This window comes from Ceratotherium simum, chromosome 36 (genome assembly GCF_057802395.1).
Source record: "Ceratotherium simum simum isolate JZ-2026a chromosome 36, ASM5780239v1, whole genome shotgun sequence".
Taxonomy (NCBI): domain Eukaryota; kingdom Metazoa; phylum Chordata; class Mammalia; order Perissodactyla; family Rhinocerotidae; genus Ceratotherium; species Ceratotherium simum.
The window spans coordinates 1,645,439-1,668,112 of record NC_141935.1 but is presented as its reverse complement, the minus strand read 5'-3'; the positions used below and the strand labels follow the sequence as shown (position 1 = coordinate 1,668,112).

Genomic DNA, 22,674 nt, shown 5'->3' with positions numbered 1-22,674 from the left:
CTTCCCTGCACCAGGTGGGAGGGGAGAGGGAAGGGCTAGGAAAATGTTGTCTTTTTACATTGTTCTGCAGCCCACTTTAGCTCTGACAGGCTAGGGGCCTGTGCTAGGTCTGGTCCTGGTTCCCTAGGTTTACACAGCACTTTACAGTTCCAGAGTCATTCCACCTGTGACGCTGGCACGATAACCACTATAAGAGAGGACAGAGCTAGAGGGTGCAATGACTTTGACAAGGTCTTGCAGTCAGTTAGAATGGGAACCCAGTCTCCTGAACCCAAGAGTTGGTCCTTTCCTCCAATGCCCTGAGCCCCCTCCCCAGCCAACCCTGGGCCCTGTCTCTCCAAGCCGCCCTTGTCCCACCTGCTAACCCCTACCTGGGGAGGTAGACCCTACCTCAGGAGTGCAGCCTCGTGCCTCAGAGACTAAAGTAAGGGGGGACTGGGCGTTTCCTGGGGGAACCAGCGACCTCTCCGCCCCGTCCCACATCTCTCCCCAGTCCCCACGAGCTGCCCTGTCTCACTCCCTTACACCCGCACCCCCACATCTCCTCAGCAGATCCTCCCCCCTCCCCTGGGCGCGGCAGGGGGCCACCCGTACCCCTCGGAGAACCTGCCCCGCCTCTGCGTGGAAAGCGAGGAGAAACACTGGCGGGGCCCTTCATCCCCCCCTACCCCCTACTCCTCCGCCCCTGGATCTCTGCTGCACAGACCACCCCCTCCAGAGCCAGAAATAGACGCGCTCCCACCTCCCTCGGCTTGGCACACTCCGCCCTCCTCCGGTTCGCGCCGCGCCCTCCCTCCCCTCCGGCCTCGGCTTGGAGCTGCAGCGACGGCCTCGGCTCAGCCCAAGGCGGGTGCGGCCAGGGCGCTGCGGGGCGGGCGGGACCGGGCACCCGAGCGCCTCCGAGCGCCGGCGAGGCTGCGGGCTCGCGTGCTTCCTTTGATTGATCTTTCAATTTTAATTCGTATTTTCCCCGCCCCGCCCCTTTGCCTCCGACCCCGCCCCATCGCTCCCCGGCTTCCTCGCTCTTTCCTTCTCCCGCTTCCTTCCCTGCGTTTCTTTCCCCCGCGCCCCCTGCTCGCCCCCTCCCTCCCTCTCCCCTTCCTCCTCCGTTCCTTCCGTCCTCTCTCTCCCCCTCCTCCCGCCTCCTCCGCCCTGCGCTCCCCGCCCCCCGTGCCTGCAGACGCGCGGATCGTCCATGCGCTCCTCGCGGGCAGAATGCTGGGCAGCAGCGTCAAGAGCGCGCAGCCCGAGGTGGGGCTGAGCGGCGGCGGCGGCGAGGGCGCGGACGAGCCCCGCGGCGCGAGCAGGAAGGCGGCGGCGGACGGCAGAGGCATGCTGCCCAAGCGCGCCAAGGCGCCGGGCGGCAGCGGCGGCATGGCCAAGGCCAGCGCGGCGGAGCTGAAGGTCTTCAAGTCCGGCAGCGTGGACGGCCGAGTCCCGGGCGGGCCGCCCGCCTCCAACCTGCGCAAGCAGAAGTCTCTGACCAACCTCTCCTTCCTCACGGACTCAGAGAAGAAGATGCAGCTCTACGAGCCCCAGTGGAGCGACGACATGGCCAAGGCGCCCAAGGGCTTGGGCAAGGCGGGGTCCAAAGGCCGCGAGGCTCCGCTGATGTCCAAGACGCTGTCCAAGTCCGAGCACTCGCTCTTCCAGGCCAAGGGCGGCCCGGCGGGCGGCGCCAAGACCCCGCTGGCTCCGCTCGCGCCCAGTCTGGGAAAGCCGAGCCGGATCCCGCGCGGCCCCTACGCCGAGGTCAAGCCGCTCAGCAAGGCTCCGGAGGCGGCCGTGAGCGACGACGCCAAGTCGGACGACGAGCTGCTCTCCAGCAAGGCCAAGGCGCAGAAGGGCTCCGCGCCCGTGCCCTCCGCCAAGGGCCAAGAGGAGCGCGCCTTCCTCAAGGTGGACCCCGAGCTCGTGGTGACCGTGCTGGGAGACCTGGAGCAGCTGCTCTTCAGCCAGATGCTGGGTGAGTCCTGCCTCCCCGCCCCGCCCGGGCTCCCTCCTAGCCAGCTGCTGGGAAGGTGTGGGGAAAGCGCAGCTCCGCCTGCTGCTTCTCCTCCCAGTGAGGCTCTCCAGATCCCTGGTCAGGTTATGAGGGGCACTGCGCCCAGGTGTGCAGGGCTGGCCCACCTCCAGATGCGCATGGCTAAAGTGCCCCTTCTTCAAGATGCCACCAGGCGGGAGCCTAGGCTCTGCTCTGGCCTGCCTGAGGTGAGGCTGGACAATGGGGTGGGGGTCACAGATTCTCAGAAATAAAGCCCATTAGCCTCCTCGGATTTTAAAGCCCAGAATCCTAATGTGGCAAAATCTGGAGCTGGTGGAGACCTCAGTTGTGTGGTGGTCTGTGCTCGGCAAGATTGCGCGTCCAGCATTGCTAGGGGGGCGTCCGGGGGGAGCCGGATCTAGAGGACGGATGTGGGGAAAGCAGATGTGAGGGCTGTTTGGCCGCGGAGCATGACTGAGGCCCCACTTCCTCTGTGGATCCCCGTGGGAGCACGAGTCGGATTTCCCGGGTGTGGGGGTTCTGGCAAGGAGACTGGTCTGGAGCCAGGGGGCGGGCGGGCAGCCAGCTGCGCGCATCTGGATGCACGTCCTATACCTCGGCCCGGCTCCGGCCCAAACCCCAACCCCCCAGGCTTTTTAGAGAGTGTGGAAAGGTCTGGGCTTTTGCGCGGAGACTCTCGCTAGACTGAAGCCTTTGCCCTTTGGCTGATGGAAGCCGAGCGGGCGGGAAGGGAAGAACAAAGCTTGCTCGGGCGGAGGAAGCGCGGAGAGCTGCTCCATTGTTCTCTGAGCCTGAAGAGTCTATGTAAAAAACCCGGAGCGGGCCGGGAACTGCGCTTGCTTTCCCGGGAGCCCGTGCCCGGGAAGGGATGGAGCGGGGGACGTGCGGGACGTAGGGTTGCGGTGCCCCCCGGCAGGGCTGTGCTAGGGCCACCGCGGGGACGGCAGCCAGACCTGGAGCCGGCGGTCGCCCTAGCTCCGCGGACTCGTTGCGGTGGCTGGGATGTGTCTCCCGGCGCCGAGGGACAGAGCTCCCCGGGTACCAGGCGGCTGCCCGCCCGCTGGGGGCTGGGAAGGGGCGTGTCCGTGCGCGTGGGAAGGGGCGGAGCCGACGCGGCTGTGGTCCGAGTGACAGGCTGGCCGAGGTGGGGCGGTGGGGATGCGCGGGTGCTCACTGGCGGCCTGGAGAATGCAGGGCTGGAGAGGACTGGTTCTCCTGCTGAGATCTCCCCAGGACCCCTAGACTCCTGGTGGGCCAGGCTGAGGGACCCCTGACTCCGGGGCAAGATTTGGATTTGTAGAATTGGACGCTCGCGCAGGAGCCCACATGGGCTTTGTAGGGGCAATCAGGAGAGTGGACAAGGGAAAGAGGGGAAGGGCAGCCCCTTCCCTCCCAGAGCCCCTCCTGAAGGCCTTGCTTGGTCAGAGACAGGTGGGATGGGGGTGGTGCACCAGCCACAGGGCAGCCTCGTGTGCAAAGAGATTGGGCCACCGTGTGCTGAGGGCTGCCCCCAGGAGCCTACAGTCTGATGGTGTGAGACAATAAAGGAAACAAGAAGACAGGCACCAAGGAGCGCTCCAGAGAAAATGAGAGGGGACCAGGGATAGAGAGGGACTGGACAGGAGAGTCTACATCAGGGCTGTCTAAGGAGGCGATGACTGAATTGTGACCGAGCAGGAGGAGGCGGCACTGGCCTACTGGGGGAGCAACACTCCCTGAGGGACTGAGAGGAGAGTGGGAATGGCATCCAGGAGAGGAAGGCGGAAGGGAGTGTCAGGGACACAGAACAGGAGAGGGCATAGCTCCCTTTTCAAGGTCAGGGTTTCACCTGTTTGGGCTGTCCCCAGACCTGCCAGTGCCAGCTCTGCCCCAGGACCTGGCCCTTGGAACTGCTTCTCAAGAGGCAGGAACCACAGAAACCCTGACCAATCATCCTAGAGCTGGCCGGGTAGGGGGAGGAGGGTAGAAGAGGGGGGAAGCTGAGCTGTGGTCCCTTCCTTCTGCTCAGCAGGTGTCACTTCTCAAAGCACATCAAGACAGGAGCCTCTTGGCAGCCTTGGAGATGAGAACACTGCCTCCCCCTTCCCAGTTGGGAAATGCAGAGTCAAAGCTCTGAGGGTCTTAGAGTCACCTGTGCGTTAATGCACCTCCAGATTCCTAAGTTGCCACTCTGTCTAGGAGACCTGGATGAGAGAGGTGAGTCGGCAGGTGAAGAGGAGCCTGCAAAGGCGGGTATCTGCTGGGCAGGGGCCTGCCCTGAAGACCCCACAGAGGCCGAGAGGCTTAGCTCTCTGGGGGTCTGGAAAGTTTGGCAGACACGCTGGCCTGTTTGTGGCTGAGAGGACCCAGGGTGGGAGGGAGGCCTAGGAGGGCAGTGCTGGCATCAGGTGGTGGGCGGGAGGGGAGCCAGAGGGACAGTAGAGCCCATGAAGGTGTCCCAGGTTGTCAGGACCACCCTCACTGGACTGCAGGTGGCCTCTGGGGGGAAAAATGGCTGCCTTGACACCTCAGGATGGTGGCTAAAGACACAGAATATTGTCCCCACCCGGGAGGCTCAGAATCAGGCTGCACTCACTCCTGGTACCATCCCAGACCCAAGAAGCTGCCAAGACCCAATTTCGGGGGGAGAGGGGTGTGAGGCAGCCCCAAATGAGATCCTTTCTGTAGTAAAAGGAAGAGCTGGAACTTGATCACCCCTTGCTAGAAATCAGCTGGGGTCCAGATGGTGGGGCAGGCTCCCTGCCCCTTCCCTCGCCTTGGAAGTTGCCAGATAACTAGTGTCCCCCTGGGGAACCCTAGAAACTCGGAAGGCTGAGGGGTGAGTGCCCAGGGGACATGGGCCAATTCCAGGAATCTGTTGCTCTTGGACCCTGGTCGATGTTCCACATCAGGCAGTTTGGCCCTCAGAGGAGAGGCCACCAGGCCCCTGGCCTGGTCTGGAGCAGGGTGGGAGTCTGCCATCCTGAGTCCCCTGTCTGGGAGTCCTAAGTTCTGTGACCTCCTCTGGGACTCAGTTTCCCCATTTGTGAATGGAAGAGACCCTCCCATGGCTCTTCCTTACCTAAAACGTCCTGGGCGGCTTAAAGAGAGCTGGTTTAATACAGAGCAGTTAAGTGCACAGTCCCACCCAAACCACACTTCTCCTCCCTCAGCCCTGGGCCTGAGGATCTCAAGGCAGAGTCAGTCCCCATACGTCCAGTGTTCCCCTCCTCAGTCCTCCAGGCAGAGGGGCAAAGCAGGACAGCTAAAGGCAGCCCAAGGCCAGTGTGCAAAGGGACTGGGGTGGCTGGAGTTCCTAGTCCCACCTGGGTGTCTGGATCTAGGTGAGGGGTTGCCATGATAACAGGCCCTCAGAGGGGAAGAAGTCAGGAAGTTATCGGTTTCTAAGCCAATTGGTTGATGTGGGGTTTGGGGGCGTGCTGGTGGGGTTTACACTAGCGAGTGTGTTCTGGGATGCTCTGAATAGGGGGAGGGAAGATATGGCTTCTCAAACAGTTTTTTCTTCCTTTTTATTCAATGCACTGGGGGGTCGGGGTGGGTAAAGGAGTTTTTTAAGTTCTCCAAAGTATTGATGCCCAGAGCAGACAGGTGGATGTGCAAACTCACCAGCACCCTTGTATTGGAGGCTCCATACCCAGAGCCATTCCTGATGCCTTCCCAGGACTCCCCCGAGGCCTGGCAGGAGAGTGAGGACAGAGCTCACTTCTTGCCTTGCCCTGGGCACAGCTGGAGGCTGCTTGTAGGCTCACAGGCCGTGGCAAGGTGCGGGGTCTGCAGGTGAGCGTGTTCGTGAGTGGAGAAGGAACTGGCCTGGAACCTTCCAGCTGTGAGGCCTCCTACCTTCTTCAAGGTTGGTGTGAGGAGAATGTTTCTCTTCTCCCATGTTCAGACGTTTTTCTTTCAAGGCCAGACTTGGTGCTCTCCAGGCCCCACCAGGCCCTGCTGCCCTCCTCTGGGCATCACCTTCTTCAGATGCTGCAGCCAGAGCTGTTCTCCTGTCCACAGGGCAGCCGCAGCTCTGCTTCTGAGAATAATACGTGGATGGGTGGGTGGGTGGGTGGGTGGATGGATGGCTAGGTCTTGAGGGCAGCTCCTCTGCTCTGGGGAGAAGGTATAGATGGAGCAGAAGTGCCCAGAGCATCTCTGCTTCCCTGAAGCACCAACCAACCCAGGGAGCTGCCCTTTGTCATCAGTGGTGGCTCCAACCCCACAGCCCCTTCCAGACGTGGACTGAATGGGTAACAGGATCAAGCCACCTGGAGTCCTGGGGTGTCTTCTGTCACCGCCCTCTTGTTCCACACCAGCCACGTTGGCTACTGTGGCTACAACGCCCACCCCCTGTGACCTGTCCCCAATGGTAGGCTCCAACATCACACACTTTCTCCTCTGCTGACCTCCAGTCTCGCCCTTCTCTGCAGCTGTCCCTCCACACACACGTCCCCACCTCATAGCCTCTGACTCCAAGGGCTGAATGGCCGGGTTACTCCCTGGGGCCTAGGGGAGAGCCAGTCCTGCATGACCAGGCCGAGCAGAGCCCCAGGGCCTGTCACTGCTGCACAGCACCCTTGCCTGCTGCTCCACCTCTGCAGCACGCTGCAGTGTCTCCCCATAGCCAGGGAGAGAGGAGCCGCTCCTCTATGCAGAGCCCTGCCCCGCTCCCCCTTTCCCAGATTCACAGAACCATGGAAGGGGAATTGTCTAGTCCAGCCGCCCACCTAAAGTCAAATTGAATCTTCTACAGCATCATGGGCAGGTGGGTATCCTGTTTGCACACTCTTGGTGACAGAGGGCTCACTACCTCATTTCCCTGGAAAGCACTCGTTATTAGAATGATCTTCCTTCCCCTGAGAATTTCCACCCATGGGTCCTCACGATTAAGCTGGCCTGCCCGCCACAGACCCTGTTTCTCCTGTTTGAGGTCACCTACCCGTGCTCCATCCCATCTTTTCTCCCTTTGCCTTCTCCTTCCATCTGTCTTTTGTTTTGGAATAAGAGGACAGGAGGAGAAGGAGCTGACCTGATCGCCCTGTTGCCAGCAGGGTGGAGTGCAGCTCCCCACGAGGACCCCACCCCCGCCCCCAGTGTCTCATCGCTGCACCTGGCTGAGCTGTCTCCTGGCCCAGCCCTGCTCCCCCCGCAGGCTTCTCCCTCTGCCCGGAAACCCTCTGCTCGCCAGCCCCAGCCCAAGAAGGGGAAATGGCCGCCACGTGTTTCTCATTTGCGCTGGCTGACCTCCTCCCACACCCTGTTTGGATTACCCAGATGCGTTTGATGGCCCCGGGGCCCGCAGCCTTCTCTCGTGCACAGGAAGGGCCGTGGCAGGCGCAGCTCTCTGGCCCTGCCTGGGCAGGTATGGGGGCGATAGGAGCCCTTGAGGCAGATACCACCCCCACACCTGCCCCCACACTGTTGCTCCTGGGGGCGGGGCCTCCTGCAGGGAGGGGAAACCAGAGCCCCTGGGTTCAGTTCTACCGCGTTGAGTGCACACAGGCCTCTGCTTCCTCTTGACCAGCAGAGATCAGGGTCCAGACTGGGCAGGTGCTCCAGATGCTATTTCTGCCTCCCAGCTGGAGGCCGAGGGAGGATTCGCGTTGTGCCCAGGGTCTGTCCAGCCTGGTCACTGCCATGGGCTGAGTGTGGGCATAGCGGTGCGTGCCTTGGATCACGGGGCGGGTCACGACTTGTCATCTTTTATCCGCACCGATGCTGTTGGGGAGGGGAAAAGGGACAGACGCAGGGCGGGAAGTTCAGTAGGGGAGAATGAGGACCTAATGGGGGGTCCCCAGCCTCTCGGGCCTGTCCTGGTGCTGAGGTAGGGCCGGGAGAGCGCAGAGCGCGGCCCATCTGCAGGTTGCAGGTTCACCCACTAAGTGCTCTGGCTTTGGCATTTTCCAGGCTCTCACTGCCAACACTGTTGTCCATTGAGTGTTTGACACACAATTCTCCAGCTCAGCTCCAGCCAAACCTCAGCCAGGCGGCCAGGGCTCAGCAGAGGCCCGCCTGGGCCTGAGCCATCGTCGAATCTATTTTAGACATCCCAATGATACATTTCGGGGCCCTGGAATGGGCGGTTTCTCTGCAGTCTTCAGATTTCTGAGCGGCAGCCCTCACTCTGGGCTTCTCAGGGTGGCTGCTCCTGGGAGTTGGGGATGTGGAAACCAGAGCAAGGGCAGACCCAGCGGACCGAGGTGTGCTGTAAATGCCCAGTGCAGGTCCCCGGGGAGTCCCGGCTTGTCCTGAAGGGTCTCCAGTTGGGGGGTTGCCATTGGGTGAGATCTGGTCTGGAAGGTGGATAATGTCATAAGCTCCCAGAGTTTCCATGCAGAGCCAGATTATAAACTGTGACCTTGGGCTGGGTGGGAAGAGAGTGAATGTTGAGAACAAGACTTACGCAAGAGTGTAGGGGAGGCACTGGGTTAATAGGGTGAGCAGTAGACAGGCGGAGACCCCGAGGACTAGGTGAGTTCGGGAGTCAGGGTGTGAGCACAAAAGGTGTGTACAGACATGGATGTGCAGTGGATAGTATGCAGACATGGAGCTTGCACACTCATTGGCCTCCAGAAAATATGCACATACTCAAGGTGCATTTGTGTGCATGCGTGTGTGTGTGTGTGTGTGTGTATGCAAGAACTGGATGGATTTAAAAGAGCCTGAAATATGACCAGGCTAGAACTGCTTCCCCCAAACAGACCCCCAGGCAGAGACTGCAGGGGCTCAGTCTCCCTGGCTCATCTCCCAGAAAAGCAGCACTGTGTATGCTGGTTGCTCCTCAGGACACAGGCTCCCTCTGCCCTCGGTGACTCTCAACAGGCCCTTCCCTCTCGGGGAAGCTGGCAGCCACCCAGGAGGCTCTGGCTCCTCTCTGCAGGATCCCTGAGCTGCTACGGGGCCTAGGACTCCAACATCCCAGGCCAGGGAGCTGCCTCCTGGGAGCTCTGGGACCAGACTCTCCCCGGGGGAAAGAAACAGGCCCAGAGGATGCAGTCATCTCATGATGATCAGTCACTTGGGATATGAGCGGCGTTGTCACAAATGTGAAAACTGAGGCCCTGAGCTGTGGGTCATCTGCCCAAAGCCAGTAGAGCAAGTGAGCAGCAGAGCCTGGATCTGAACTTGACCCCTATGATAACACTGCTTCCAGGAGCCTTAAGACCCCCAGAGGTCGAGCTTGATTCCATTTAACTCAAGATTCAGAGTCAAGTAGTCACCGTGGGCAGAGCCCTGTGCTCCCGAGAGAGGCTCTGGGCCCTGCTCGCCAGCTGCCAGCAGGCCAGGCGGGATGAGGAGGAAGAAGGACCTGTGCTTGGTCCAGGACAAGGCAGGTATAGTCCCTGCGGGGCAAGTTAGCAGGGGCTGCTGAGGAGAGCAGGTCACCTGGAGCTGGAATCGGTGTGTGCATGAGTGTGTGCACACGCTGCAGCCTGCGGTGTGGCAGATGGGGGGCAGATCTAGAGAAGTGAGGTGAGTTTTGAAAGAAGGTTGGGATTCTGGCAGCAGAGACAGGAGGGACTGGAAAGGAAGAGAGGAGGTGAGTGAGAGGCTTGTGGAGGGTACTGTCTGCTGGAGGAGAGGAAGGAGGGGAGGTGCAAGAGCAGATGAGACCGAAAAGGCAGGTTGGGGTGGGGTCATGACGGACCCCACGTGAGGTGCACTGGGCTCCGACTGCAGGCTCTGGACAGACATTTGAATAGAGGAGAGCAATCAGGATTCACCCCCAACGATCCCCAAGAGTCCTGTGCCCGTCAGTCCTTGGAGAGGCTGCTGGCGGGAGGTCAGCCGCCCAGGGCCTCTGGAGTTCTGCATCTTTGCTTGAGTGAAGATTGCCCTTGGAGCCCTGCGGTGTCCGCATGGGAGGGACCAAGAGAGGATGACTGTGTGCCCAGAGGTGGTCCGTTGATCAGCAGCAGCTCTGATTAGTACTCTGCTCTGCCCCAGCCCTGGGAGCACCCGGCCGAAGGCAGACCCACAACCCACAGGAAAGCCTGAACCAGACTGTCCACAGCAGGACCACCATGTAAACCAATCTTAGAAGAGACAGCGAAGTCTGTCAATCACACGCAATTCAGACAGACGGGAACAAGTAGAGTGGGGGCAAGGCTTCAGCTCCGAGCTTCCTTGTTCCATCCAAGAAGCCCTCTTGAAGGGGGTGGAAGTTGGGGAGCTATTTAAAGGAATCAGAAACCCCTGCCCAGGAGGAGAAGGCATTCCAGTCCCCTAGCTTTGCTGGGATGGAGTAGGAGCACTGGGTTGGGACTAGCTGGCTGGGAGCCCTCAGAGCAGATGGTCCTTCAGGAAGGGAAGGGAGCAGGCCGGCCGGATAGGGGGGCCCACTGGGAGGAAGGGTTAGGAACCTGATCCTCAACTCAAGTCTTCATCTTCCTCTGTTGTCTGGGATGTTATCAGGCTGCTCCTGTGGCCATGCCCTGGGTGCTGCCATGGGATCCGTTGTGATAGGAGCTGGGGTCTTCGCCATAGAGGACTTGGTTTGTCCTGGAGTGTGGGTTTCTCTGGGAGGTGTGGTCCTCGAGTTTGGGGGTTTCCAGAGGGTGTGGGTACTGTCCTAGTGCGTTGATGTTTCCATGGATCCTCCTTGGCCTTCCTGGTGCCATGGTGTCCGGAGGTTGCTGCCGTGTTCCCTGCATGGCCTCCCTATCATCCTGCCCCTGGCTGCAGTGCTGGTGGGGGGGCCCATTACCGCAGCAGAAAAGGCAGTGATGCCTACTTGGGGCATGGAGCCAGGCAGGCTGGTGCAGCTGCTGCTGCTCCCACCACCACAGTGGACGGCAACAGCCACGAAGGGCGGCCTCAGCCGCAGGGGCAGGGCTCAGTCCCCGGGTCGTCTGACCCCCTGACCACCTGGTGGGGTTTGCTCACAGCTCAGCAGGCAGCGTGGAGAGGCTGTCACTATTCCTGCCGCCACCACCAAGGGACCTGTTGTGCTCCTGGGAGCACCAGAGCAAGGCCTCCCTGCTTGGCACCTCAGCCCAGCCCATAGCTTCGGGGCCACGAGGGCCTGATTGCAGGGTTTGGGTCCCCTAGAAGGAAGCATCAGCCCCCGAGACTCTGCTCGAGGCCTTGTCATCCGCAGGCAGATCCGAACCCTTCACTTGAGGACCCGTGGTGAACCGTTCGACTTTCACGGTCACGAGTCACTGGAGATGGGTGACAATGACGACTGCATTTCTCGACCACTCTGTTTGCCAGCTGTGCTGAGCATTGTTTGTATACACCCACTTCATCCTCACAATGAGATATTATTCAAGGGTCATGTGCAGAATATTTCACAACCCTGCAGGCTGCAGAACTGGAGGAGTCCTGGGGGCCCCCTGTTCTGCCAGATGCTGACTCTGGTTGCTGGACTGTGGGAGCCACAGAGGAAGGGCCTGCCTGGCCAGGGTGGCAAGGGAACCCACGAGGGCTCAAGGAAGCCCTTGCTTGCTTACAGGTCAGGAGAGTTTCATAGTCTTTTATAGCCAGTGTGGCCCTCCTGGGGCATTCTTGTTGACTGGAAACCCCTCTGTTACACACAACTTAGATCTGAGGACATGGGAGCCTTAGGGAGGCCACGAGCTTGCCCAGAGTCACGTGGCAAGTTCATGGAGAGGCTAAGATTCCAACAAGGCTTGACTCAGCCTTGTCCATTTTGCCACTAGACGCCACTGCCTCTTGCACAACAAGCAGCAACTTTCTACTCCCTTGCCCTCTAGACATTCTAGAACCTTCAGGCCGAACCAGTCTTGCAGTGGTCCTGAGAGCCTCAGTCTGTAAGGGTCGGTTCTCTCCTGCCCTTGGCAAATGTTCCCTAGGGAACATTTTGCTGGGACCCTGCCCTCCAGGCTCTCACTGTCCAGTCCAGGAGGCAGACACACACACGGGCGATGGTGGTGCAGCACCGTGGCCAGGGCTGTGACAGCGCCAAGCCCTGGACCTGCAGGAAGGCTCTCTGGGGAGGCTTCCATGTGGACACAAAGGATCGGGGCTGCGGTGGCCATGATGAGTGTGACTAGAACAGTCAGGAAGAGTCAACTGAGCTGTCAGCCTGGGATGAGCTGTTCATCTGGCCTCTCTGACTGTGAATCCCAGATCTGTCACTCATACCTGTGGGTCTTGAACAAGCCACTTTTTGCCTCGGCCCCGGCCTCCTTGTCATGGAATCGGGATCAGACTCGCCAGCCCCCAGCTCCGGAAGGACTGGGTAGGATGCTGCGTGGCATAGCGTGGCTGGCGCTGCGTATTCAGCCCCTCTGCATTTCAGGGGAGACTTCCCCTTTGTCTCCTCACTTGTTCCCCCTTGGCCGGAAGCCCCTGATTTCTAGATTAGATTTCCCGGAGGGCTGCGTCTGCCGGGGCGTCGACGTCATGGCAGATCCGGAACTCATGATCGCGTCTGTCATTCGTCGGGTGTTGGGCATCGGGCACTGTTCTAAGCACTTTACAGGTATTAATTATTTAATTGTCTAGGACGACCTAGTGCGTGAGGTACTGTTTTTATCCCCATTTTACTGAGGAGGAAACTGAGAGGCTAGGGAACTTGCCCAGGGTCACACAGCGGGGAAGTGGAGGAGCCTGGCTCACCTGCCCCCTTCATCACCATGCCAGGCCTCTTACCAGTGGAGAGAGAACACGGGCCTTGCAGAGCCCCACAGCATGGCAGACCCTCCTGGGCAGCTGCCAGACCGTTCATTCTAAACAGAGTGGCCCATTCTGAGGTCCCCTGTAGGAATTTGTGGAGCTGGGGGCCAAGCACGTCCCCTGGACCCCAACACTTGGGGACCTGCTACCAGGCTAGGGACAGCTTGTGGGGTCTGTGGTTGTTACACTTTCACCACCATCTGCATTCACTTCTCCACCCTGAACACGGTCCTGGTGTCCAGGAGGGCCAACACGGCCACTGCTCTGGTGTCTGCCCTTAGCCTAGAGCCCCGGGTTTCTCTGGGCCCCTGACTCCTGCAGTAATAGAAAGAGTACCTGCTGGCCTGCAGACACTCTGTCCCTCCTTGTCCTAACCACAGCCTCAGTGGCCCTTGACCACTTCCTTGTCTTCCCCTGCAGGCCTGCAGACCCTAGTGGTCACAGTCATGCCAATGGCCTCATTCACAGATTGGCTCCCGTCACGGACCCTGTTTCGGTTCACCTCTGATGTTTTAGTTCAGACTCTTGGTTCTACGTGTGGAAGGCGCCTGGAGCCAGCGTAAGCAGAAAGGGGGGATTATTTTAGGACACAGAGCTGTCTCACAGGGCCGGCGGCAGGGATCAGCAGGTTTCCAGGGGAAGGGAACCAGCCTTATTCAGCATCTTCACCTGCTCGGCGTTCTTTCTTCCTCTGCTCTGTTCTCCTCCAGCATCTGATCCATCTCCTTTTGTACCACAGAGCAGCACTTCTGCCCGTGGTTCATGTGGCAGAATGTGGATGCCCACAGCTCCATGCCTCCTCTGTCCAAGAGATCAGCCAGTCTCCCCTGGGGGTGGGGGGCTCTGATTGACCCACCACAGGAGATTCTTCACATTCTTGCACATTCTTCAGGAGTTGGCTTGGTCGAGTTTGTAAGGTAATGCGTTAGCCTAGTGGCTGTTTAGGCTTTGATGAACAGGAAATAGCAGAAACAGTATGAAAGAGTTGTTTGAACTATAAGAGGACGTGAAGAAGGTTGTCGAAGGTCGCACCTTTTGTTCAAGTTCATTGCCCATTCCCAGGGCCTGGGTCCTGTCTAGATCAGTGTGAAACCAGCAGCATCCTCATTTCTGGGCGGGGGTGGGGACTCAGGCCTGATCCAGACTTTGCCCTGGGCTGTCTGTCCCCTCTCCACCCAGGTCCTGCCCTGTCCCCAGTCCCTCCATTGGCCAACAGTCTCTCTGGTGGTCCCTGAAAGGTCCTTCAGGGGCTAAGGCATGACATCCAGCCTGGTGGCTGTCATCACACAGCTGGGAAGACATCTGCGGAGGAGCGAGGCCAAGAATGTCCTGGCTCCCTCCCTTGTCTCAGGGGAGAACAGGTGGATAGGGTTGCTGCCGACCCACCATTTCCCACAAGCAGCTGCTGGGGCCAGAGTGTGGGGTGAGGGGCCCAATGGCCTTGCTTGGGGAAGATGGGACGGAATTTGCCCGGAGGATCCAGCCCCGCTTCTGAATGGGAGGAACCCAGCCTGGCCTGGGGCTGGGCAGGGGCCGGATTCCTGCATTTTCCCACACTCTGCACAGAGATTGGGTTTCCTGCTGAAATTGTATCTGAATCACAATCACAGAGTTCCCAGCTTCTCAGCCCAGGCTGTTTGCAGCAGCTCTGCGTATCCTAAGTCATCACCCTTCCTCATGGGGTCCTGGGAGGGAGAACACAGAACAGAGTGGTCAGATGCATGGGGTATGGGGTTAGACAGGCCTGAGTTCAGGTCCTGCCACTGTATTAACCAGTTTTGAGACCCTGGGCCAGCCTACCTCTCCGAGCATCAGTTTCCTCACCTGTTAAATGTGTCAAATAACAGCTACCTCGGAGGATGGCTCCCACGATGAAAGGAGATCACGTACGGAAGGCACTGAGCACTGTGCCCGGCACAGGGAAGCACCCAGGAAACGGTAGCTTTATGTTATGATTTCATGTCTCTGTCCACCCCACCTGTATGGGGTTGTGGAGGAAGGAGACATGGCCCCTGTCCCCAGGAAGCCCCCAGTCTGAGGTCAGAGACATAGGCCTTGCCCTCAGGAGCTCCTTGTCATGGTGGGGGAGACTCAGGGACCCACCAGTCAGATGGAGGGAGCATGGGTGTTGCTCTCGGGAGCTCTGGTCCTGATGGGGGAGACAGCCCCTGCGCTTTGGGGCGCCCAGCCTGTTTGTCCCAGATCTCTTCCTCCTGAGCCTTAGCATGCACTCAGCCTGCCCCCTGTGCCACAGCCTGCCACTAGCCCACCCACCTCCTCCCGTCCCCCTGCAGCTCCAGAAGGCCCCCTTCTCTGCCTTTGGTGTCCTCGGGCCCTGCCTCCCTCGTGCTGTCTCACCACCGGCCAGGTCCACCTGGCAACTTGCTCATGGGTCCTTCCCTGTGTGCGGAGCACGTTCTCCAGAAGCATCTCCCCCAGGATGCCAGTTCCTTTCCAAACACCGCCCCAACTGCAGACACAAAAATTAGACATGTCAGTTTGCGTGCCGTCTGCCTTCAGTTTGCATTTGATTAAAAGGCACCAGCATCCTCCCACCCACATTTCTTCCTTCCCGACCTTCCCCCTCCAGAGTGCACCACCTTCTCCCAACCCTCTCCCTCGCAGAGCTCAGGATGCCCTCCCGTCGGTCTCCTCTGCATTGCCTCCGCTGCTGCCACAGGTCTGCGTGACGTCCTCTGCTTTTTGCCTCTTTTCTGGGGCCAGCTCCGCAGATTTGCCTGGGAACAGCCCGCTCTTCTTGTTCCTCCAACACTGTCAGTTCCTGGAGCTGTTGTCAAGAGCTCAGCTGCTGGCTGAGGAGTCTGATGCCCGTGCTGGGGGCTTCTGGAGGTGGGAGAGGCCCACTCCCATCTCCGCTCCCACTGCGGCCAGCACCACCGCATGTGGGAGCCACCAGGTGCAGAGGAGCCTTGGAAGAGCCTCCTCCTTTTCCAGTCGCTGTCTCTGGAGGGGTGAGGGCAAGAGCACAGGTGGGCAGATGAGAGCGCTCCCTCCTGAGGGCAGCTGGTCATCGTCCCTCCTCCCTCGGCTGAGGGACCAGGAGGAGGGAGTAAACCCGGGTGGTGCCCATGGCTCCTGGCTCCTCCTCTGCAGTCACACTGTGGGAGAATTTTCGTTAAGAGGCCAGAATTGCCTCTGCCTCCTGCCCACTCCCAGCCTGACAGCAAACCTGCTTAGGTTGGAGTTTCTGCCATCCACATTGAAATGCACTCATCTCTCAGTTATCTGTGCCAGTGTAAAAGTTAAAAAAAAAAAAAAAAGCCGTTCCATCTGCCTTGAACTGCTCTCCTTGAGACTTGGGATGGCAGCTTGACTTTTCTGGTTTCTGATCACTTTTGACTACGGCTGGTATCCATTTCCATTCCCTGAACTCATGTGCAAAGAAGTGAAGGAGAAGCGAGCTCTGAGTGAGGGGTGGGGGAAGGCCACCGTCAAAGGTGAGTCCTGTTTGGGTGAGGATCTGAGGCCAGAGGGGACCGGTTGGCGGAGCCAAGGGAATGGGGCTCCCGATTCCCACCATCTTTCAGACAGACCACCTTTCTGATGCCTCCATCCCCGCCCCCTGGGTCCTGTGGCCTGCCTGCGGTGGAGAAGGCTGGGGAGGTGAGCGCCTCCCTCTTGTTTCTTGGCTCCTGGGTGTTCAGGGAATGCGAATGGACAGCGGCATCAGCCTGAGGCAGACGTAGTTGGAAGGGGATCTGTCCCCATACCCACTCTTGTCTTGCCTCCCTCCTTACCAAAAAAGAAAAAAAATCATCTATGATCTGAAGCAGCTCTGTGTGCAGGAGAGTAAGTCTGGAGAAGAGACAGATGGGGTGGGGGATGGGGTGTGAGGCGGGAGAGCAACTGTCCTTTGTGACTGAGGGGAGAGCAGGAGAAAACTGAGTAGCAAGAAGGACTGCGGTTAGACTACAAGAGTGCTGTGACGATCGAGGAGACCCGGGAATGACGGTGGAGGAAGCCAGCGGCCTCTCTGTCCACCCCCATCCCCAGGGCAGCCGACACCTGGGCTTGCTGCCTGCCTGGAGGCTGTGGCCCAGCCAGAACCTGGAGAAGGAGGAGGGAGTGGGCGCTGGGCCTTCTGGCTCTCCTGACTGGGGGCTCACTCCCTCCTGCCCTGAGATTTCAAGGGCCCTGGATTCCAGGACTCAGGGCTCCTGGGAGGCAGGTAGTCCCTGGCTCCATCTGGGCTTCCAGGCAGAGCCAGCAGGCAGCTGCCCTCTGCATTCAAGTATCAGGATGTCTCTAAACTGAATTCAGCAAGAGCCCAGAATGGAGGTGAGGGTGCCCCGCTCCCTCTCTGTGAAGCCAGTCCCCAGGGCAAGGCCAGAGCCACCTCTCCCTCAGCGAGAGCGGGAGTCTAGCTGAGGCCGGGGGCACTGCTGAGGATGTCCCCGGACCCCTGGCTCCGTGGCAAGCCACAGTGTCACAGTGTCCAAGCTGGAGGGGATCGTAGCAAACCCTTCATTTTGCAGATGAGGAAACTGAGGCCAGAGAGGACTAAGAATTTGCTCAGCGTCACCCAGAGGCCCCTGACTCCTGGTCCAGTGCCTTTCCCACTAAAATTTAATCTAGCTATCCCCTTCCTCAGGCTTTAAAGTTAGGGGACCCCGACTTGACCCCACAGCAGGGCCTTGAAACAAAGGGTGGGCTAAGCCCTGTTCCCACCCCTGCAGATGTCTCCACCCGGCGGGCGCTCTCCACAGAGGGATGGGGCGGGGCGGGGTGGGCACCGGGCTCTCCTCAGAAGGTTAGAGCCTGGAGTGGCCTCAGCCATCAGCGGTCATCTTCCAGTCCCCTGTTTAACAGGTGAGGAAACCAAGGTGCCAAAAAGCAAAATTTGCCCAAGGTCACCCACCAATGGGTGACAGATTGAGGACCCCAATCTAGGTGTCCTGACTTCTAATCCTGTCCTGCGATCCTTCTTGTTTTGGGAGGTCCCCCCGGGAAAGAGGAGGACGCTGCCTGTCACAGCAGCACCTCGGCACATGGCTGCTGCTGGCCTGAGCCATGGATTTTTAAAACTGTATCTGCTGAGGTTTTAGGGTCAGTTAACAAACGCATCTCTCCCTGTGGCTTTTAAACCTCATAAACATGCTTTTAAAAGCTACTCTGCGTTCTTCCCGCCCGCGGAGACTCATATAATCTCCAGGGAAGCCTGGGGGCGGTCAGAGCTGGCTTCGCATGGTTCAGGGTTGGTTGAGGGACCTCTTCTGGCAGATGTTCCACCTGCAGGGAAATGCAGTTCCCTTGAGAGGCGAGGGTGGAGGCCCCAACCAGGCAGTTCTGGGCCTGATGGTCTTAACACGAGGCACTGGAAACCACGGAGCCCACGTCTTCCTCCTGCTGAGAGTCCCTGGGACCTGGAAGGCTGCCTCAGTTTCCCCCTTTGGAAAAACGAGGTTGATGACAGCAGGAGGCAGGGGAATGAGGTCACGTCTGCTGAAGTCCAGGCCCCACTCTCCAGAAGCAGCAGACGAGGGTTCGGTGTTTCAGCCCAGAGCCAGGAGGCTCACGTTCCCCCAGCTTCACCCGACTCTGGCATCCCCCAAGCCCAGCTCTGATGGCTTTGGTGCTCAGAGGGAAATGAACTGTGTCTCCACTGCCTCTTCCTGGGGTGAGTTTTTAAGACAAAATGTGATGTTTTCTCCTGGGGACTTAGCTTGGCGTGCAGCATGGTGTGCCCTGGGCAGCAGCCATGCCAGCTCCCTCTGCCCGTCGCTCCTCATCCACTGCCCAGCCCTGGCTTTCCTCCCAGGGTCTCTGCCTGCATCCAAACCCCTCCCCTTAGCCCCAGCACTGCTCACTTGGGTGGATACCGCTGTGAAAGTCGCCTTCTGGGAACTGAGATTCCAAGGGGAAAGGAAGGAGGGCTGGGAATGGTCTGTACAGCCCTCATGCAGCCCAGCTGCTATGAGAGCCACCACTGGGGGGATAAAATTGATGCCAGTTCCTTGTCCCTGGGGCTTGCCAGCCCTGCTGCCCCTTCTAGACTCCCTTCCCTCCCCCTTCTCTCCTCACCTGTGCCCTCTCCTCACCATCATCATCATCACACTCTTTGTCAGCTGAACTGGGGTCCTTTTCCATCACTTCTGTTTCCTAACTCCTCTGTTGAGCAGAACCACGGGCAATGTGCTAACAGAATTGGGTCCTCGGTTGTGGTTTTCTAGAGAAAATACAAGACCATTGCCTAAGCATGGCTAGCCCTGGGGTAGGAAAGGAGGGCGGCGTCCCCGGTGGGAGCCCGGGGAATGAGGGAGCCCATGCCGCATCATGGTTAAGAGCCCAGGCTGTCAACAGGCCAGTTCCCTCAACATGTGGGGATCCTCAACATGTGTGTTAGTCTTTGAGGTTACAGCAGGGAACAAACAGACCCATCCCTTCTCTTCATGGATGTAGAGTTTTGTGGAGGAGACAGCTTGAAGCAAATAGTCACAGAAAGGAATCCTTAGTTCACACTGGTGAGTGCTGTGTAGGAAAAACAAAGAGTGCCATGATGTGGATTAGAGGGGCTGTCAGGGAGGGCTTCCCCAGGGAAGGGAGCCTGCATAGGGCCCTGAGGTGAGCAGGAGTTGGCCCGGCAGAGGGACAGTGTGTGCAGTGGCTCTGACATAGGAGTGAGCTCAGGCATTTGAGGAAAGTGAAGGAATGTCATGGAGAAGGGAATGAGGTGACATGAGGCTCCGAAGATGGGCCTGTGGGAGGTGCTGGGCCAAGCAGGGCCCTGGAGGTTAGGGTCAGGATACTGAATTCTGTCCCTGTCCAATGGGATGACAGGAAAGGTTTTAAGTAGGTTTGTGTTTGTTAAAAGTCACTCAGGTTGCTGTGGGAGAATATAATTGGAGGAGGCAAGACTGATGGGGTCCCAACTGGAAGGTCCCAGGTGGAGCCATCCAGGTGACGCGGCAGTGGCCTGGGGGAGGGGGCAGGCAGTGCAGATGGTGGGAGTTGGAGGGCAGTGAACGCGCTCCTGCAGGCTGCAGGGATGGAGCTGAAGTGGAGAGGCCGAAGAACTGACCAGGGGCACTGGGGGGGAGGGACAGCCATGCTTCATTCTGCCTAAATACAAAAGTTTCTTATGTGTAAAGCACATAAATTTGATCAGAAAATCCTCTAGTTTTTTAGTAACGATGCCTTTTTTAAAAGGTAAGCTCATCTCAACTGAACTTAGGACACATGAGACTCATACAGACTGAACTCAGGAAAGCGAGAGGAACAATCAAGGTCCTGAGCAGGCAGATGTGGTCGTGACCATGGTGGTGGTGGTGCCAGCGATGTGGTGATGGTGATGGTGTTGATGATGGTGGTGGTGATGTTTTGGTGATGATAGCAGAGATAATGGTGGTGGTTTTGGGGTGACAGTGGCAGTGATGGTGATCGTATTGGTGATGTGATGGTGGTAGAGATGATGGTGATGGTTTTGGTGATGTTTTAGTGATGGTGGTGGTTTTGGTGATGTGATGGTGGTAGAGATGATGGTGATGGTTTGGGTGGTGATGACACAGTGGTGACATCTGGAGCAGTCATCCTGTCTGCAGCCTCAGAGGCAAGTTTAATAAGCCAGGGCAGCTGTGATGCTGATAGTTTCTGGCCCAAATGAACCCAGTTATAAGAGCTAAAGGTGACTGCCAAGGGCCTACTTTCTTCCTTTTAGACAACAAGTATTACTGAGCCCAGGACCATGCTGGATGCTGTGGGGTTACGGCAGAAGTACAGAAGTGGTCCCTGCCCTCAGGGATTTTACCATCTTCCTAGGATATAACCAAGTGCTAAATCTCGGTGTCCCATCTCACGATGCTGATCTTTTCCCCTTTCCGTACCTTCCTTTTAGGGGAGCTCCAGATACGCTAAGGTGCGCCCTCTTCAAAGCCACCCCCTCACCTTACCTGCCCCCTATCCACCCCGGCCACATAAGCCTCTGTGTAGGTACAGTCTAGGTTAGATTCGCTAATGGAACTTCACTGGGCTAACAGGGAGGAGTGTGGACTCTGGGACCAACTGTGATTATATGACCTTGAGCAAATCATTTGACATCCCCGAGCCTCAGTTTACTTGTCTCTTCTAAATGGAGGATAATATTTTCCCCACTCTTTCTCGCTCCAATGTGGTCATGGGTGCAGTGGACGGACGTCCCTGGGAGACCCAGCCCTGTGAGCATGCGGGAACAAGCAGAGGTCTCTGTAAGCTGAGTGTCTCTCACTGAGTCTCCCAGCTGTCTGGTCAGCAGACCTGACCCACTAAGGGGCCCTTATCTGCAGGTTCCCACGGGGGCCCATGCCGCTAGCCTCAGCATGGATGCCCGCCTTTACCTCTGGTGAGTAATGTAAGGCTGTCTTGAGCTAAAACTCTTTCAAAGGCTTTTCCGGTCCTCCAGGAGGAACAGGCGCAGCTTAGGGCACACAATGTGACAGATCCAAGACTGTCTTTGCCGTCCTGACCCTCCACATCCTGCCCTCGCTCCCACCCCACCCTGTGAGTGGTGTCCTGTGTTTTCTCTTCAGCCTGCCGAAGCATTCCTATCTTCTTCCTCCCTACTACCTCTCAGGACAGAACCAAGAACTCGTTCACACTGAGGTTGTCACTAACTGACAACACCCTAAAGCAGTGTATTTAAAACTTTTTTTTACCTTGACCCCCAATAAGAAACATTTTCCAGCAAATCCAGTATACGGATATAGACTCAAAAGTTTTATGAAACAATGCTAATTATGTACATTGTGCTTCATTTTCTGTTTTATTGTATGTGGTCTTTTTTTTAAATTGCTGGTTGCAATCCACTAAACTGATTTCATGATCCACAGATGAGTTGCCAGCTGCAATTTGAAAAGGTCCCTGGGAACTGGGTGTCAGGACCCTGACTTTGTGCCGGGCACTTGCCAATTGGCCAGTTCCCGGTGCTTCCTGTGTGGTAGTTGAGCCAGTCCTCGAAACCACTCTGAGGTCGATGTTGTTACTTCACATCTTATGGGCCAGGACACGGAGGCGCAGAGAAGAGGTGAAGTTACTTGCCTAAGGTCATGCTGCTGGGAAGTGGCGGAGCCCCAGGCACCAGATGCTCAGGGGTGGGACTGCGCTGGCTGCCAGGATGCCACAGAAACAAGGTGGTCCCGCACGGCATTCGTCCCGATGTTTTGGGAAAGCCAGCAACCCGTGTCCCTGCAGTCAGAGCTGGACTCGGCGCTTCAAGAAAGCAGGCCTGGTTTGCATGCAGTAAAGAACCTGTGGAGCAGGCCGTGGGAGTGCACCCCGGCAAACGCCCAAGCTCGGCTGCCCTGAGGATGCACACAGAGCGATGGAGAGGCCAGTGGAGTGCCCGTTAAAACTCAAACGCAGGACTCTGCCCACTGACCAATCGGCAAGTAGGACCTTTCTGAGTGGAAAGAACAACCTGACTCTAGTTTTTAAAAAAAAAATACTGCTGTTAATTTTAAACATAACACTTTTTGTAGGCTAAAAAAAAAAGTGAACTCAACCAAACACTTTCACTGTTTTTTAACGAATTTGTTGTTTTTGGCTCCGTGAGAATACAACAAAAGTCTTAAAAGTCTATTTCAGAGCACAGTGAGACTGTGTCCCCGCATCTGATAGATTGCTGTTAAGATCTGAGCCCACTGCTTCCGCCCGTGGGCGGGCAGGGCCCCACAGATGGGCTGGCGTCAGGAGCGAAGGGAGCGTGTGTTTGTGAGGGATGGTCGTGGGAGGCTCACACGCATCAGATTTCATTTCTGCTCTCTCCTCTTGGCATCAGAGCTGGCGAGTGCTGAAGCCGGGGGGCGGGGAGAAACTGAAGTGGCTGAAGTAGAAGCAGCCACTGTCTACAGACTGGATCATCAGCCCCCACAAAGTGTGACTCCACCTCACGCCCCTTCTTTCTACAGCTGGGAGTGTCAAGCCCATCACCATCGGCCGCTCCCAGCCCTCTGCTTCCTCAGCCAAGCCCAATGCAGAAATTCAAAGCGAGGAAACAGGCCGTGCCCTCAGAGAGCCTCCGGTCTGATGGGGAGGAAGGACCCAGA

The 22,674-nt window shown here is 58.0% G+C and overlaps 1 protein-coding gene across 8 annotated transcripts in view; it reads left to right on the top strand.

Moving 5' to 3' along the window:
* Positions 1–22,674, top strand: part of NAV1 (neuron navigator 1) — a 235,711-nt gene that overhangs the window by 91,737 nt on the left and 121,300 nt on the right. For 7 of the 8 annotated variants that reach the window (XM_087424299.1, XM_087424298.1, XM_087424294.1 and 4 more), the window contains exon 4: positions 1,181–1,966. The exons of the other annotated variant lie outside the window; for it this stretch is intronic. In XM_087424299.1, coding sequence (XP_087280425.1) covers positions 1,181–1,966 — 786 coding nt within the window. The remainder of the gene's footprint in view (positions 1–1,180; positions 1,967–22,674) is intronic. 8 annotated transcript variants of the gene reach the window in all.